At 43.5% G+C, this 13,478-nt stretch overlaps 1 protein-coding gene across 1 annotated transcript in view; it reads right to left on the bottom strand.

The window, feature by feature from the left end:
- The window catches only part of CDHR3 (cadherin related family member 3), an 81,913-nt gene extending 69,582 nt beyond the window's left edge, over positions 1-12,331 (bottom strand). The window contains exon 1 of the mRNA XM_040343524.1: positions 12,194-12,331. Within this exon, the coding sequence (XP_040199458.1) occupies positions 12,194-12,242 (49 nt within the window). The 5' untranslated portion in view covers positions 12,243-12,331. The remainder of the gene's footprint in view (positions 1-12,193) is intronic.
- Between the last annotated feature and the right edge of the window lie 1,147 nt (positions 12,332-13,478).

Here is a 13,478-nt window from a genome sequence, read left to right as displayed (position 1 = left end):
TGTCCTTCAGACCAAAGTTTTAGAACTTGCTTTAAAATCGAACCTCTGGACGGCTGACCATCGGTCAAAACCGATGGTTAGTAGGTTAGTACACAAAAGCATCGGTTCAAGCTCAGAATCAAGTCGACGCATGCTTGGAAGCATTGAACTTTGTTTTTTTCAGCACGTCGTGTGTTTTACATCACCGCGTTCTGACCCGATCGGGTTTTGAACTGATGGTGTGTACGCACATCAGACCATCGGTCTGCTTCAGCGGTGAACCAATGAAAATTGTTACGGAACCATGAACCAGACGTACAACAAGAGATAAGTGAAAATAAGAAGGCTTTATTGAAAATCAAGCTGTAAAGCAAAAGTCCAAACGGATGGTGAAACCGAAGCAGAGTCTTGCGAAGCCAGAGGTCAGGAACCAGAAGGGTAGTCAGACGAAGCCAGGATCAGGAACCAGCAGGGAAGTCAGACGAAGCCAGGATCAGACACCAGCAGGGAAGTCAGACGAAGCCAGGATCAGGAACCAGCAGGGAAGTCAGACAAAGCCAGGATCGGAACCAGAAGCAGCAGCAGTCTTAGAAGCATGTGAACACAGGAGGACCAAGCAAGGAACTGAAGCCACAGACCTCCTATATATATGAGCCAGGCATCCAGCTCCTCCAAGTGGGAAGGAGGAGCCGCAGGGTGGGAGGCTACAAGAGACCCAGAAACCAAGATGGCCGCCAGCACATGTCAAACGAAGGAGACAGGAGAGAGGTAAGACCATGACAGTACCTCCCCCTCAAGGGCCCCTCCTCCGCGATCAGCCTGGATTTTCTGGCGCTGCGCAGAGACCTCAAGGGACTTCTGGATCTGTACCCAAGAGGCGCGTAGGACGGAAAGGTGATCCTCCACAGCCGGAATATCCTGGGGAGAGAATGCCTCCGGTAACACGGCAGGTTGGAACCCATAATTGGCCATGAAGGGAGACGTCCCAGAGGAAGAGTTCACCGCCGTGTTCCTGGCAAACTCAGCCCAAGGCAGGAGGTCAACCCAATTGTCCTGGTGATCGGAGACATAGCAACGAAGGAATTGCTCCAAGGCCTGATTGGATCGTTCTGCGGCCCCATTGGACTGAGGGTGGTAGGCCGAGGAGAAGGAGAGATGAATCCCCAACTGGGAGCAAAAGGCGCGCCAGAACCTGGACACAAACTGACTCCCCCGATCCGACACTATCTCCTTGGGCAAACCGTGCAACCGGAAGACCTCCCAGGCAAAAATCGTGGCCAACTCTTGTGCAGAGGGTAACTTCTTGAGAGCAACACAGTGGCACATTTTGGAAAACCGATCCACAATCATGAGAATGACCGTATGGCCTCGGGATGCAGGGAGGTCCACAATGAAATCCATCCCCAGGTGTGACCATGGGCGCTCCCCGGTGGCTATGGGTTGCAGCAGGCCCAACGGAAGGTGCCGAGGGGACTTACTTTGGGCACAAACGGAGCATGCCGCTACATATGCGGCGATGTCGGAATGTAGGGAAGGCCACCAGAACAGACGTGAAACAGCCCAGGACAGCTGATTCTTACCAGGATGCCCCGCGGTCTTGGAGTTATGGTAGGTTAGCAACAACCGAGTGCGCAACTCCTCAGGCACAAAACATCTGCCGTTGGGTCTCCCAGAGGGAGCACCAGATTGAGCCGCCAAAATCTGCTCACCAAGGGGAGAGGTCAGGCTGGTGCGAATGGCGGCCAGGATCTGATTCGGAGGTATGACCGAAGTCGGTATAGATTCCTCCCTGGACAGCTCGGAGTACTGCCGTGATAAGGCATCCGCCCTGATGTTCTTGGAACCGGGTAGGTAGAAGACCACGTAATTAAAACGTGACAAGAACAGAGCCCACCTGGCCTGACGTGGTGTCAATCTCTTGGCCTCAGAAAGGTAGGTCAGATTCTTGTGGTCTGTCAGGATGAGAACCGGAACCACCGAGCCCTCGAGCAAGTGCCTCCACTCTTTGAGAGCCTGCACTATGGCCAATAACTCCCTGTCACCAATCTGATAGTTGCACTCCGCGGGTGACAGTTTCCGGGAGTAAAACCCACAAGGAAGCAGCGGACCCTCTGGTGTTCTACGCTGAGACAGGAGGGCGCCTACTCCCGTCTCAGACGCGTCCACCTCGAGGACAAAGGGCAACCCAGGGTTGGGATGAGACAGAATCGGAGCCGACACAAAGGCGGATTTTAGGGCCTCAAAAGCCCGGATGGCCTCGAGCGGCCAGACCTGGGAATTACTGCCCTTCCTGGTCAGATCCGTGAGAGGCTTGGCCAGCATGGAGAAGTCCCTGATGAACTTCCGATAATAATTGGCGAAGCCCAAAAAGCGCTGCAAGGAACGAAGACCACTGGGCTGAGGCCACTGTAAGACAGCCGAAACCTTCTCAGGGTCCATGGAGAACCCCTCAGCGGAAATGATGTAACCTAAGAAGGTTACCTGGGATCGGTGAAATTCGCATTTCTCAAGCTTACCGAACAGCTTGTTCTCTCGTAACCGTTGCAACACTCGCTTGACATCCAGAATGTGGGCCTCCATGGATTCAGAGTATACCAAGATGTCATCCAAATAGACCACCACACACTGCTGCAACAGGTCACGGAAAACATCGTTGATGAATTCCTGAAAGACTGCGGGCTCATTGCACAACCCAAAGGGCATAACCAAGGATTCATAATGACCGGTCCTGGTGTTAAACGCGGTCTTCCACTCATCGCCCGCCTTGATCCTTACCAGGTTATATGCCGCCCTCAGGTCGAGTTTGGTAAAGACCGTGGCCCCCTTAAGGTGATCGAACAGCTCGGAAATCAAGGGTATCGGGTAAGCGTTCTTGATCGTGATGCGATTAAGGCCCCTGTAATCGATGCAAGGCCTCAACTCACCGCCCTTCTTTTTCACAAAGAAAAATCCAGCCCCTGCCGGGGACGAGGATTTGCGAATGTGACCACGGGACAGCGCCTCCTTCACGTACTCCTCCATGGCCTCATTCTCCGCAACCGACAGTGGATAGACCCTGCCGCGAGGAGGAACGGCACCAGGTTGTAACTCTATGGCACAATCGTATGGGCGGTGCGGAGGTAGGGCAACTGCGCGCACCTTATCGAATACATCCCGGTACTCCTCGTATTCAGGAGGCAACAGAGAGTCCGAGGAAGTACACAGCAACTTGACAGGCCCATGGATGCAACTAGCCCCACACTGTGGTGACCATGAGAGGATCTCGGCCGATCTCCAGTCGAAAGTCGGATTATGCTTCTGGAGCCAGGGGTACCCCAAGACCACCGAGTAGTGTGGAGACGAAATAACCTGGAGGCAGACCGACTCTCTGTGAACGGCACCAATGGCTATCCCCACTGGAAGGGTCTCATGAGTCACGTGTGACGGCTGGAGGGGTCTGCCGTCTATCGCCTCTAGAGCCAGCGGGGAACCTCGAGCCTGCAGAGGAATGGAATTGGCGGCAGCGAACTCACTATCAATGAAAAAACCACCAGCACCAGAGTCCACCAACGCCTGGGTCGTCACCGAGCCCCCGACCCAGGAGAGGACAACAGTGATCAGTGGTTTATCAACACGGGAAACCGGGGACGAGGAGACTCCACCCAAGATCTGCCCCCGACAGGATCTCAGGTGCGAGCGTTTCCCGGACGGTTCGGACATGCCAACCGAAAATGCCCACCGAGACCACAGTACATGCATCGGCCCTCGCGTCTCCGGAGTACCCTCTCCCCCTCGGACAGGCGAGCAAACCCCAGCTGCATGGGTTCACCCCCAAACAAGTCAACCCCAGGAGGCGTGGGAGGAGAGGGAGGCACGGGTGGGACAGCAAACGTAGGCGCCAAACTGTTAGGAGGCCTCCGCAGGCTCTCCTTAAAGGAAGGTCTCTCCCTGAGTCTGGTGTCAATCAAAATCAGAAAGAAATAAGAGCCCCGAGCTCCACTGGTAGGTCCTTAGCTGCAACCTCATCCTTCAAGGCATCCGAGAGACCATGAGAGAAAGCAGCGACCAGAGCCTCATTATTCCAGCCCACATCTGCTGCCAGGGTACGAAACTCAATGGCGTATTCGGCTACGGATCGTGAACCCTGTCTGACGGACATAAGGAGCTTCGCAGCAGAGGCGGCGCGAGCCGGCACATCGAATACCTTCCGAAGAGAAGCAACAAAACCGGAAAACTCGGCAACCACCGGATTGTTGTTCTCCCATAAAGGACTGGCCCAGGCCAAGGCCTTGTCCGAGAGCAGCGAGATCAAGAAGCCCACCTTTGATCTCTCAGTGGGAAAGGCATGTGGCAGCAACTCGAAATAAATGCCCACTTGGTTAAGGAAACCTCGGCACTGAGTTGGCTCTCCCCCAAATCGCTGTGGAAGGGGGGCAGAGCCGGTCATACCCCGAAACACCGCAGGCGCAACAACAGGTGTCGGGGTAGACTCTGGCGCAACAACCGGAGCGGCAGTAGGAGCGGGCCCAGGAGCGACAACCGACCCATCGGCAACGGGAGCGAAATGAGCCGTGCGTTCAAGCAGGGTTTGCAACGCCACGGCGAACTGACCCAACAGGTAATCCTGCTGATCAAGTCTGGCAACCAGCGTGGGTAGCGAGGATGGCCCTGTACCGTCAAAATTCATGGCTTGGTCCTAATGTTACGGAACCATGAACCAGACGTACAACAAGAGATAAGTGAAAATAAGAAGGCTTTATTGAAAATCAAGCTGTAAAGCAAAAGTCCAAACGGATGGTGAAACCGAAGCAGAGTCTTGCGAAGCCAGAGGTCAGGAACCAGAAGGGTAGTCAGACGAAGCCAGGATCAGGAACCAGCAGGGAAGTCAGACAAAGCCAGGATCAGACACCAGCAGGGAAGTCAGACGAAGCCAGGATCAGGAACCAGCAGGGAAGTCAGACGAAGCCAGGATCGGAACCAGAAGCAGCAGCAGTCTTAGAAGCATGTGAACACAGGAGGACCAAGCAAGGAACTGAAGCCACAGACCTCCTATATATATGAGCCAGGCATCCAGCTCCTCCAAGTGGGAAGGAGGAGCTGCAGGGTGGGAGGCTACAAGAGACCCAGAAACCAAGATGGCTGCCAGCACATGTCAAACGAAGGAGACAGGAGAGAGGTAAGACCATGACAAAAATGGTCCGTTGGACCATTCTCATCGGATGGATCGACCGTGTGTACGCGGCCTTAGAGGTGGAACCTGCTTTTTCCTTAAAACCTAGTTTGCTGAATGCTTTCTAGGAAGTAGGTCTTAATTTGAAAGCAAGTAAAACTCCCACATATTTCAGATGAATACTGTTGCCTAAGCATGACGCTGAAGTGACATGTTGCTTGTGCTTACTTCACTACTACTTAAGCTACAGGTGGTTGGTTGCAATGAATGAAAGCTATAGCCTTCTTCTCTGCTGCTGCCATACAATATACAGTATTAGATAGTTATATGCAAACATATTTTGTTTCTAAAGCTGTACACACTAAGAAAGTTGATTTCACCCTTGTCAATCTTTGTAAAAAGAACTATAGCTGCCACGAAATTACATTTGTCATTTGTTGAAATAGTGTCAAAAGGAATATGTATGGAATCAGGACATGCAACTTTGAGTTGTCATTATTTCCATAACACTTATTCTTTTTGTACTGCTAGTAGCTCAACATACAGTATATACACACGGAACTAATGCATAGTGAAAACTACAAAGGATACAATATATTAGTACAGGAGGCAATAAAGTGAATACATTTTCATTTTCTTACCGTAGTATAATGCTTATGGCAAAGCCAACAGTCAACACCCATAACTCCCCACAAATAGAAAGTACTCACAGGTCCCCAAGTAGGTGACTGTGAAGCTGGTCATAAGACTTCTGAGTAAACATCCGACAATAAACTCTGGACTGTTCTGTTTTAGATTGTTTTGTCTTATGTTTTTCTTTTTTATTGTTTTTGTGTTTAAAAAAATAAAAAAGGTTTTGGATATGCCTTACATATGATGTATAGATATGTGGTATGTCACCAGCACAAAAATGTATATTTGAATTCGTTATGTGCCAAAGATCTGCTGCAGAACTGTGTACGCCTAAAAATAAAGTGTAAAAAATTTAAGGGGACAAATGTGTTCGTGCGCCAATCCTACAATCTTATTTCCAGTGATGGTGAACCCAATATGATTATACAAAGAACAAATCCATAATACTATAAGCCAAATACCCGTGTAAATAAAATATAAAAATATATAATGCTAAATTAAAAAATACAATAATAAAAATGTGTCTGAAAGAAAATACAATATTTCAAAACAAGTCCAATGTTATGAGATAAAATCCAATGAAAGTCCAAAATTGTGGTGCTCCTTATTGTGGAAAATAAATATGTGACTACTGTTCCACCAAAACGTACCACCTTCACCAACTTCTGAAATGGGCACTCACCAGACCTAGATTTAAAATTCGCCTGTAGTTATAAGGTAGATCTCTCCTCACAGCCAATGCGCAATCCTCCTCCACCAATACACTCATAAGGTTCCTGATGGTAACTAGTTGTTCTAAAACAAGGGACTAATCATAGTGTAGTATGCCCAAACTAGTTTATTGTAAAAATATAAAACAAGGTCTTACTTCCTGAGGACGCAAGGTTTATTGCGTTCCGCATAGAGGCTTCTGGGTAGTATGTTGGACGGGACTACGTCATGCGTCACCTCCTGCCGCTGAGCCGAATGGATACGGAGGCGTGGAGCGCACGCCAGCCGAGGATCCGCACACTGGTGAGCGTCTTTTCGCTCGGCACTGCTGGAAGGACTTACTCTGTGAGTGAGACCTTGTTTTATATTTTTACAATAAACTAGTTTGGGCATACTACGCTATGATTAGTCCCTTGTTGGTGACGGTGGCACGTTTTGGTGGAACAGTAGTCACATATTTATTTTTCACAAGAAGGAGAACCACAATTTTGGACTTTCATTGGATTTTTTCTCATAACATTGGACTTTTTTGGAATATTGGATTTTCTTTCAGATGCATTTTTATTATTGTATTTTTTAATTTAGCATTGTATATTTTTACATTTTATTTACAAGGTGTATTTGGCTTATAGTATTATGGATTTGTTTTTTGTATAATCATATTGGGCTCACCATCACTGGAAATAAGATTGTAGGATTGGCGCAGTAACACATTTGTCCACTTACATATGATGTGATGCTTTCTACTTGGTCCTATATTTAATATGCAATGCAAATGTTGATGGTTGACATTTATGCTTTCCAAACCTATATTGTACAAGCACTTTATTGTCTTCCTTGTCAATAAAAAAAGTTTTGATAAAAAAAATAAAAAAATAAAAGCTATTCAACATTATACAATTTTCTTATTAAATGTCCTTTAAATGTACCTTCAACTATGTAGTGCAAGGGCCTGCCTGATTGCACACAAATTGAAAGTGCTTAGGTTTGACACATTGTTATATAGTTTTGGTAAATCTACAGGGACATTGCACAAGAAAACTGTAAAATGTATGGCCAACCATAGATGGTGCAAATTTCTTTCCTGCAGTTTCTTTCATCCATGGGTGTCAGGAAAGAAATTTGCACGATTCCCCCATCAACGCAGACAGTGCTGACAGGGGAATCCCCCCTGCCAAGCAATTGTCTACTCCTGGGGGGGGGGGGGTAGACAGGGGGCAGGCGGGGAAAGCTGTCCCCACTGGGAGAAGACAGTGATTATCACTATCAGCTATAGCAGTCGCTTATGATAATTGCAAGTGAATCCAGCAGGCTGGTTCTGCACAAGTTGATCTTAGATCAACTTGTTACATTCAGCCTGTCCATTAATGGATCAAACCTTCAGCCGGTTCCTGCTGAACCAGCCAAGATTAGAACCGTCTATGGCCGGCTTTAGCCTAAGGGCAAATTAAGAGGATTTATAGATTCCTCTATGCACCAATGGAGAGGAGTTGAAGATCCCTGTGTAGACAGTGTCAACCTTGCCTCACACAAATGAAGTGATCCACAGATCCCTGTGTACAAATTGTAAGAGTCGCACAAGTAAAAGATTTCCACAGATCCCCCATTGTAGACAGTGTAAGCCTTGGAAGAATGGAAGATATTGTGTAAAAATAAATATGAAATCTTTAAATCTGAAAATATACAAAAAAATCCAAATCATTTTAGTATTTTCTTGAGATTTAAAGCACAACTCCTATTTATTTTTACACATTATAGTAAGTGCAGAAAGTGGGAGCACTTTTTTCCATAGCGCTGGTATTTTTTGTATAAATGGAGGATATTAAAAAATCCCAAATTAAGAGGATCCCCAGACACAAGTTTAGAGAATGTAGGCCTCATACAAATGAAGAATATTCATATATTCTTGTGTACAGGGAGAAAGAATCACACAAAGGAGTACACAGTGTAACCTTCACACAAATGAAGAGGATTCACAACTCCGAATTTACAGGGTGTAGGCCTCATACAAATATAGATTTTTCAGATCCCAGTGTATACACTGTAATCCTCAGAGTTGGAAAAAAATCACAGATCTCTGTGTAGAAAGTGAAAAATCTTATAACATTAGAGAGAAGTCGAGATTCCAATATACAGAGTGTAAGCCTCATACAAACGGAGAGCATTCACAGATCCCCATGTACACATTGTAAGCCTCATACGAATGAAAATGATTCACAGGTCCTCATATACAGAGCATAAGCCTCACACAAATGTAGAGGATTCACAGATCTCTGGTAGACAGTGGAAGCCTTAAAGGCATACAAATTTATCACCTCGTATATAAAATTAATGTAAAGATTTCTGCTTATGCTGTAAAATGTCTTTATTCAAGTAAAAATCTTACATCCACGACATTCACTCAGTATATTCCTAGTGAGGTTGGTAATGCCCAATACACTTTTAAATTGGCAGACTACAGCAATGTGAAGAACAAAGTTACAAGACAGCAGTCAGAAGACCCAGCCAAAATACGATCATTAATTATTTATCACCGGTGATTGTGTAGCGCCAACAATTTATGCAGCACAACAATCACATTTTCCCATTTAGTGATCTGATTTCAGTACATTGAATTCTGAATGGTTGTTGTATGTTAATTCATTAGCCTATAAATGAAAATAAAATAGCTATGTATACTACAACCCAGTTGGACTTTAGTTATTTGTCCCCAGGACACTTTTTTATATCGTCCTTAAGAGAGCCAATTATTACCACCTCAAATAATAAAGACAAGTACATTCTGCCTTTGGTGAAATTTTAGTTTTAAAGTATTTTTCACTCTTAAAGAAATATCCGACAAAAAAATCCATCGGATTAGATTCCATCAGATATCCGATCGTGTGTACAAGGCTTTAGGGTGTTTTTCTCTGTATTAGTTCGATTTTTTTTTTCTTTTTTTGAACTCTGCATTGTTTTTTGTTTTTTTTACTAAAATCATTATATAAATCTTATAAAAAAAAAAAAAGATGCTGAATTACATTCTAAAGCTGTTTATGGACCATAATATTGTGAGAATTGTCATTGTCATTGTGCAGACTCACGTAGATGTTTAGTTTAAAACATTTAAAATGTCAGATTCTATCACCATTAATGGATATCTCCACGCTGGTCTTAATTAATGGGCCTAAGCTCCACTTGCCAAATAGATGTGGACATGTTCCATACTTTTTGGACATGTCCTAAAATTAAACAATTCTAGACCACAATTGTATGATATTCTACTGCACATTTAGCCAACTATCTACCATTAATCCCTAAGTGAAAACTCTTTGGCATTACAGCTTTTCACTATTATCTCCCCTAGTATTGAAAAAATATGAATTTTACATATATCCCTGAGCCCCATCTATTTTATTTTTCTAGAAAAGTCATCCTTTCTGAGGCCCCTCTACACAAAAAATCCAGATTTAAAAACTAATATATTCCAACCCTTTCCACTGAATTGAAAGAATAAATAGTACCTAACTAGAATCATTGCGAATGATCCTGCAATTGATCCTCCAATAAGAATGCCAAGCCCCTAATTCATCCTTCACATATGAGTCCTCTGCCCCTCTTTATATAGTTAGATGCTGTACCTGCCTGATACAGCCACTAACCTGTCAACCAAACAATAAATATCTAATGTGTTTCTGTTATTACAATTTCATGTTAAAATGTGGATGTACAGTAAAACCTTGGTTTGCAAGCATAATTCGTTCCAGAAACATGCTTGTAATCCAAAGCACTTGTATATCAAAGCATTTTTTTTACAGGGTATAAAAGAGAAGAGAGGCACCTCTAAGTGTAGCAATAAGTTGCTAAATGTTGTACCTTCATCAATTGTAACCATATTGCTACACTTAGAGGCTTCTCTCTTCTTTTTTATACTCAGTTGTGACACGACGCTACTCTTATATCAAGACATCGCTTGTACATCAAGGCAAAATGTATTAAAACATTTTGCTTGTCTTGCAAAACCCTCTCAAACCAAGTTACTCTCAAACCAAGGTTTTACTGTAGTTATATGACCCACTCAAAGACCAATCCTTGTGGAAAATTTTCGTGCATGTCCAATAAAATAATATCGGATGAACTAAAATGATCGGCTCGTCCAGCCCTGTACTAACGATCCGATTATCGGACGATTCTTTCTCGGATGACATTTTTCGTACAATATTCGGATCGTGTGTATGTGGCATTATTTTCAGGTATTAGGGAACCCCTGCTAAAATTTAGCATATCTACAGATCGTGGTGGTCGGTGAAAGTTTTGATATACCCTAACATTAGTGATCAGTATAAAAGTGACTTCTTACATTGGATAGTGAAAAATTGCACTCTAGCTTTAGTGGTCGGGATAGATGGAAAATCAATTTGCTACTGTTCAAGGGGACCCTGGCAACCTCTGAAAGAACCCTAGTTGAGAAAGGCTGATCTAGAAAGATAAGCTTTTGCACTGATGTCAGTTTATTTACTATGTTTGAGTATATATTTTTTTTGTATGTTTTTCTGTTTGTTGGTTTGTCTTAAACCTAATAAAAATATCTTTATATGGCAAAGCTTAACTTTCTTTTTTTTTTTTTTTAAAAACACATAGAGCCCTATTTTACTCTGATAATGGGTCAACATACTTCACCATGTGGGCATTATTATTTTTTCTATGCATCCACTGACCACAATATACCGGAGGACCCTTAAGATATATTACCATCGCTTGGGATTCTAAAGGCCCTGGCTAGGGGTTTAGCCACATGCTCATACTGCTTTATGTTCTGGTAAGCCTCCCATTCATAGGGTGTTTTGGTGGTGGTGGTCCCTTGAGTCACGAATATCTTATATGCGCTGGTCCTGCTGTACTTCACTATCAAGTTTTTTTCGTGTGACACGCTGCAATCCTGTGGTTCTGTGTTCGGGAAGCCTCAACATCCATCCCCTGTCATCCCCCTGCGAGGATCATCAAAAGGCCCTGGCTGGGGTTTGCAGCCGCAAGCTTTTCATTGCTTGCCATCCGGTAAGCCTCCATCCTTTTATTTAGTGGTGTTGGTCACCACATATGATTTCAACATATGAATTTATATTCAACATTGAAGAACTTGCTTGCAACTATTTTTGATTGACACAAAGACTTTATTGCCAGTTATGTGTTTTATTCCCCTTTCAACTTGGGGTCTTTGCAATCTCATATAATTTTCATTAATTTTCTTCTCTGGTATCAACTGTTTGTTTAGTTTAATCTACATTAATAGCGCAACATTTCCTTTTCCTTAATGGGACATTTCTATTCATTGAACTTTTAAGGAGGTGCACAATAGGACCATGATATCAAGGGGACCAGTTATATGTACCACTTCTCTTTATTCATCAGCTGACTGCCCATTCTGTACAAAATTACAAGGTGTTTCCCTTTTACTTACATGCCTTTTCTTATGCCTGACACACACAAATTTGCATTGTCCCTTCAATTATTTAATGTACATACAGCTACTTTTTATAGAACAAAAGTTTCTGTTCCATATCTTTCAATTTGTCAAAAACATAAAGAAAAAAAGACTGTGATTGATACTTCAGCATCCAGTCACACATTAAAATATAACCAAATTTAGTTCCTTGTTATCAGTTTTATATTATAAACAGATGTCACTTAAAGAAGCAGTCAATACTGATTGTATGGATTTCTAATAGGAAAGACTGCACTTACCAGGACCTATAACTCCCAGCAGAAAGAAGAGGAGTCGTACTTTCGCCATGTTCACCTGAGAGCTTGTGTTGTGTGTGTACAGTATCACAGGATCACAGAAATAACTAGTGGAATGTCTCGCTCTACCTGCCTGACTGTTTGCTAATCTCCTCCTCTGCCTAGAGAACAAGCTGTCAAATTACAGATAAAAGCGTATCTAGGGGAGTACTTATACATCACTAATACCTTTGTTGCAACTTTTTGCTTTAACATTTACTACTACATACAGTATTTATCAACCTAATATTCTGCATTATAATAGACAATATTTACTTATTTACAGAGTATTATCCTACGTATTAGCACCAATCCTTATGTATGTCTTAACACCGGTTAGGTAAATGCTAGAATAAACCAGAAGCAATATCCTCTTAGGCCTCGTACACACGATAGGTTAACCAGAGGACAACGGTCTGAAGGACCGTTTTCATCGGTCAAAACCGATCGTGTGTGGGCCCCATAGGTTATTTAACCATAGGTTAAAAAAAAGCAAACTTGCTTTAAAATTTAACCGATGGATTGATAACCGATAGGTCAAAACCGATCGTTAGTAGCCAAAACCATTGGTTAAAAACCTGCGCATGCTCAGAATCAAGTCGACGCATGCTTGGAAGCATTGAACTTTGTTTTTTTCAGCACGTCGTTGTGTTTTACGTCACCGCGTTCTGACACGATCGGTTATTTAACCTATGGTGTGTAGGTGTGACGGACCATCAGTCAGCTTCATCGGTTAACCTAAGACAACGGTCCTTTAGACCGTTGTCCTCTGGTTAACCTATCGTGTGTACAGGGCTTTAGGGATTAGTAATAGCCGTACATATCCTAAAACATAATGGGAGGCACAACTTCTATCAATGAGAAAGAAAGAGAAAGTCATTCTCCTGCAATAAACCAGCTGAAAAATAAACACCAATAAAAATCAATGAGGTCAACCAGCATCCCACATCCCTTTGTTTTCATATTTAGCAGTCAACTTAAGAAACTTAAGAAACGTCATTTGCGGCAAGAGTCTGTCATGAGCAGAACATCTTTTTTTTTTTCAAATTATTTTTTGTATTTGAAAGTATAAGAGGTACAAAACTAAAGAAAAACACAAAACACATACCAAGAAAAACAACTAAGCTTAACATCCCAAAGCTTGCTGCTAAGAAAGAGGAATGTAAATGCTCGAGCACACAAAGTATTATCAATGGGGATGATGATAAGATCATCAGCACTATTAATGGTTGTTCGTCTTTACAACAGT

The sequence above is a fragment of the Rana temporaria genome, chromosome 3 (assembly GCF_905171775.1).
Source record: "Rana temporaria chromosome 3, aRanTem1.1, whole genome shotgun sequence".
NCBI classification, from domain to species: domain Eukaryota; kingdom Metazoa; phylum Chordata; class Amphibia; order Anura; family Ranidae; genus Rana; species Rana temporaria.
The sequence above is the reverse complement of the archived record's forward strand: the minus strand, read 5'-3'. Positions and strand labels throughout refer to the sequence as shown.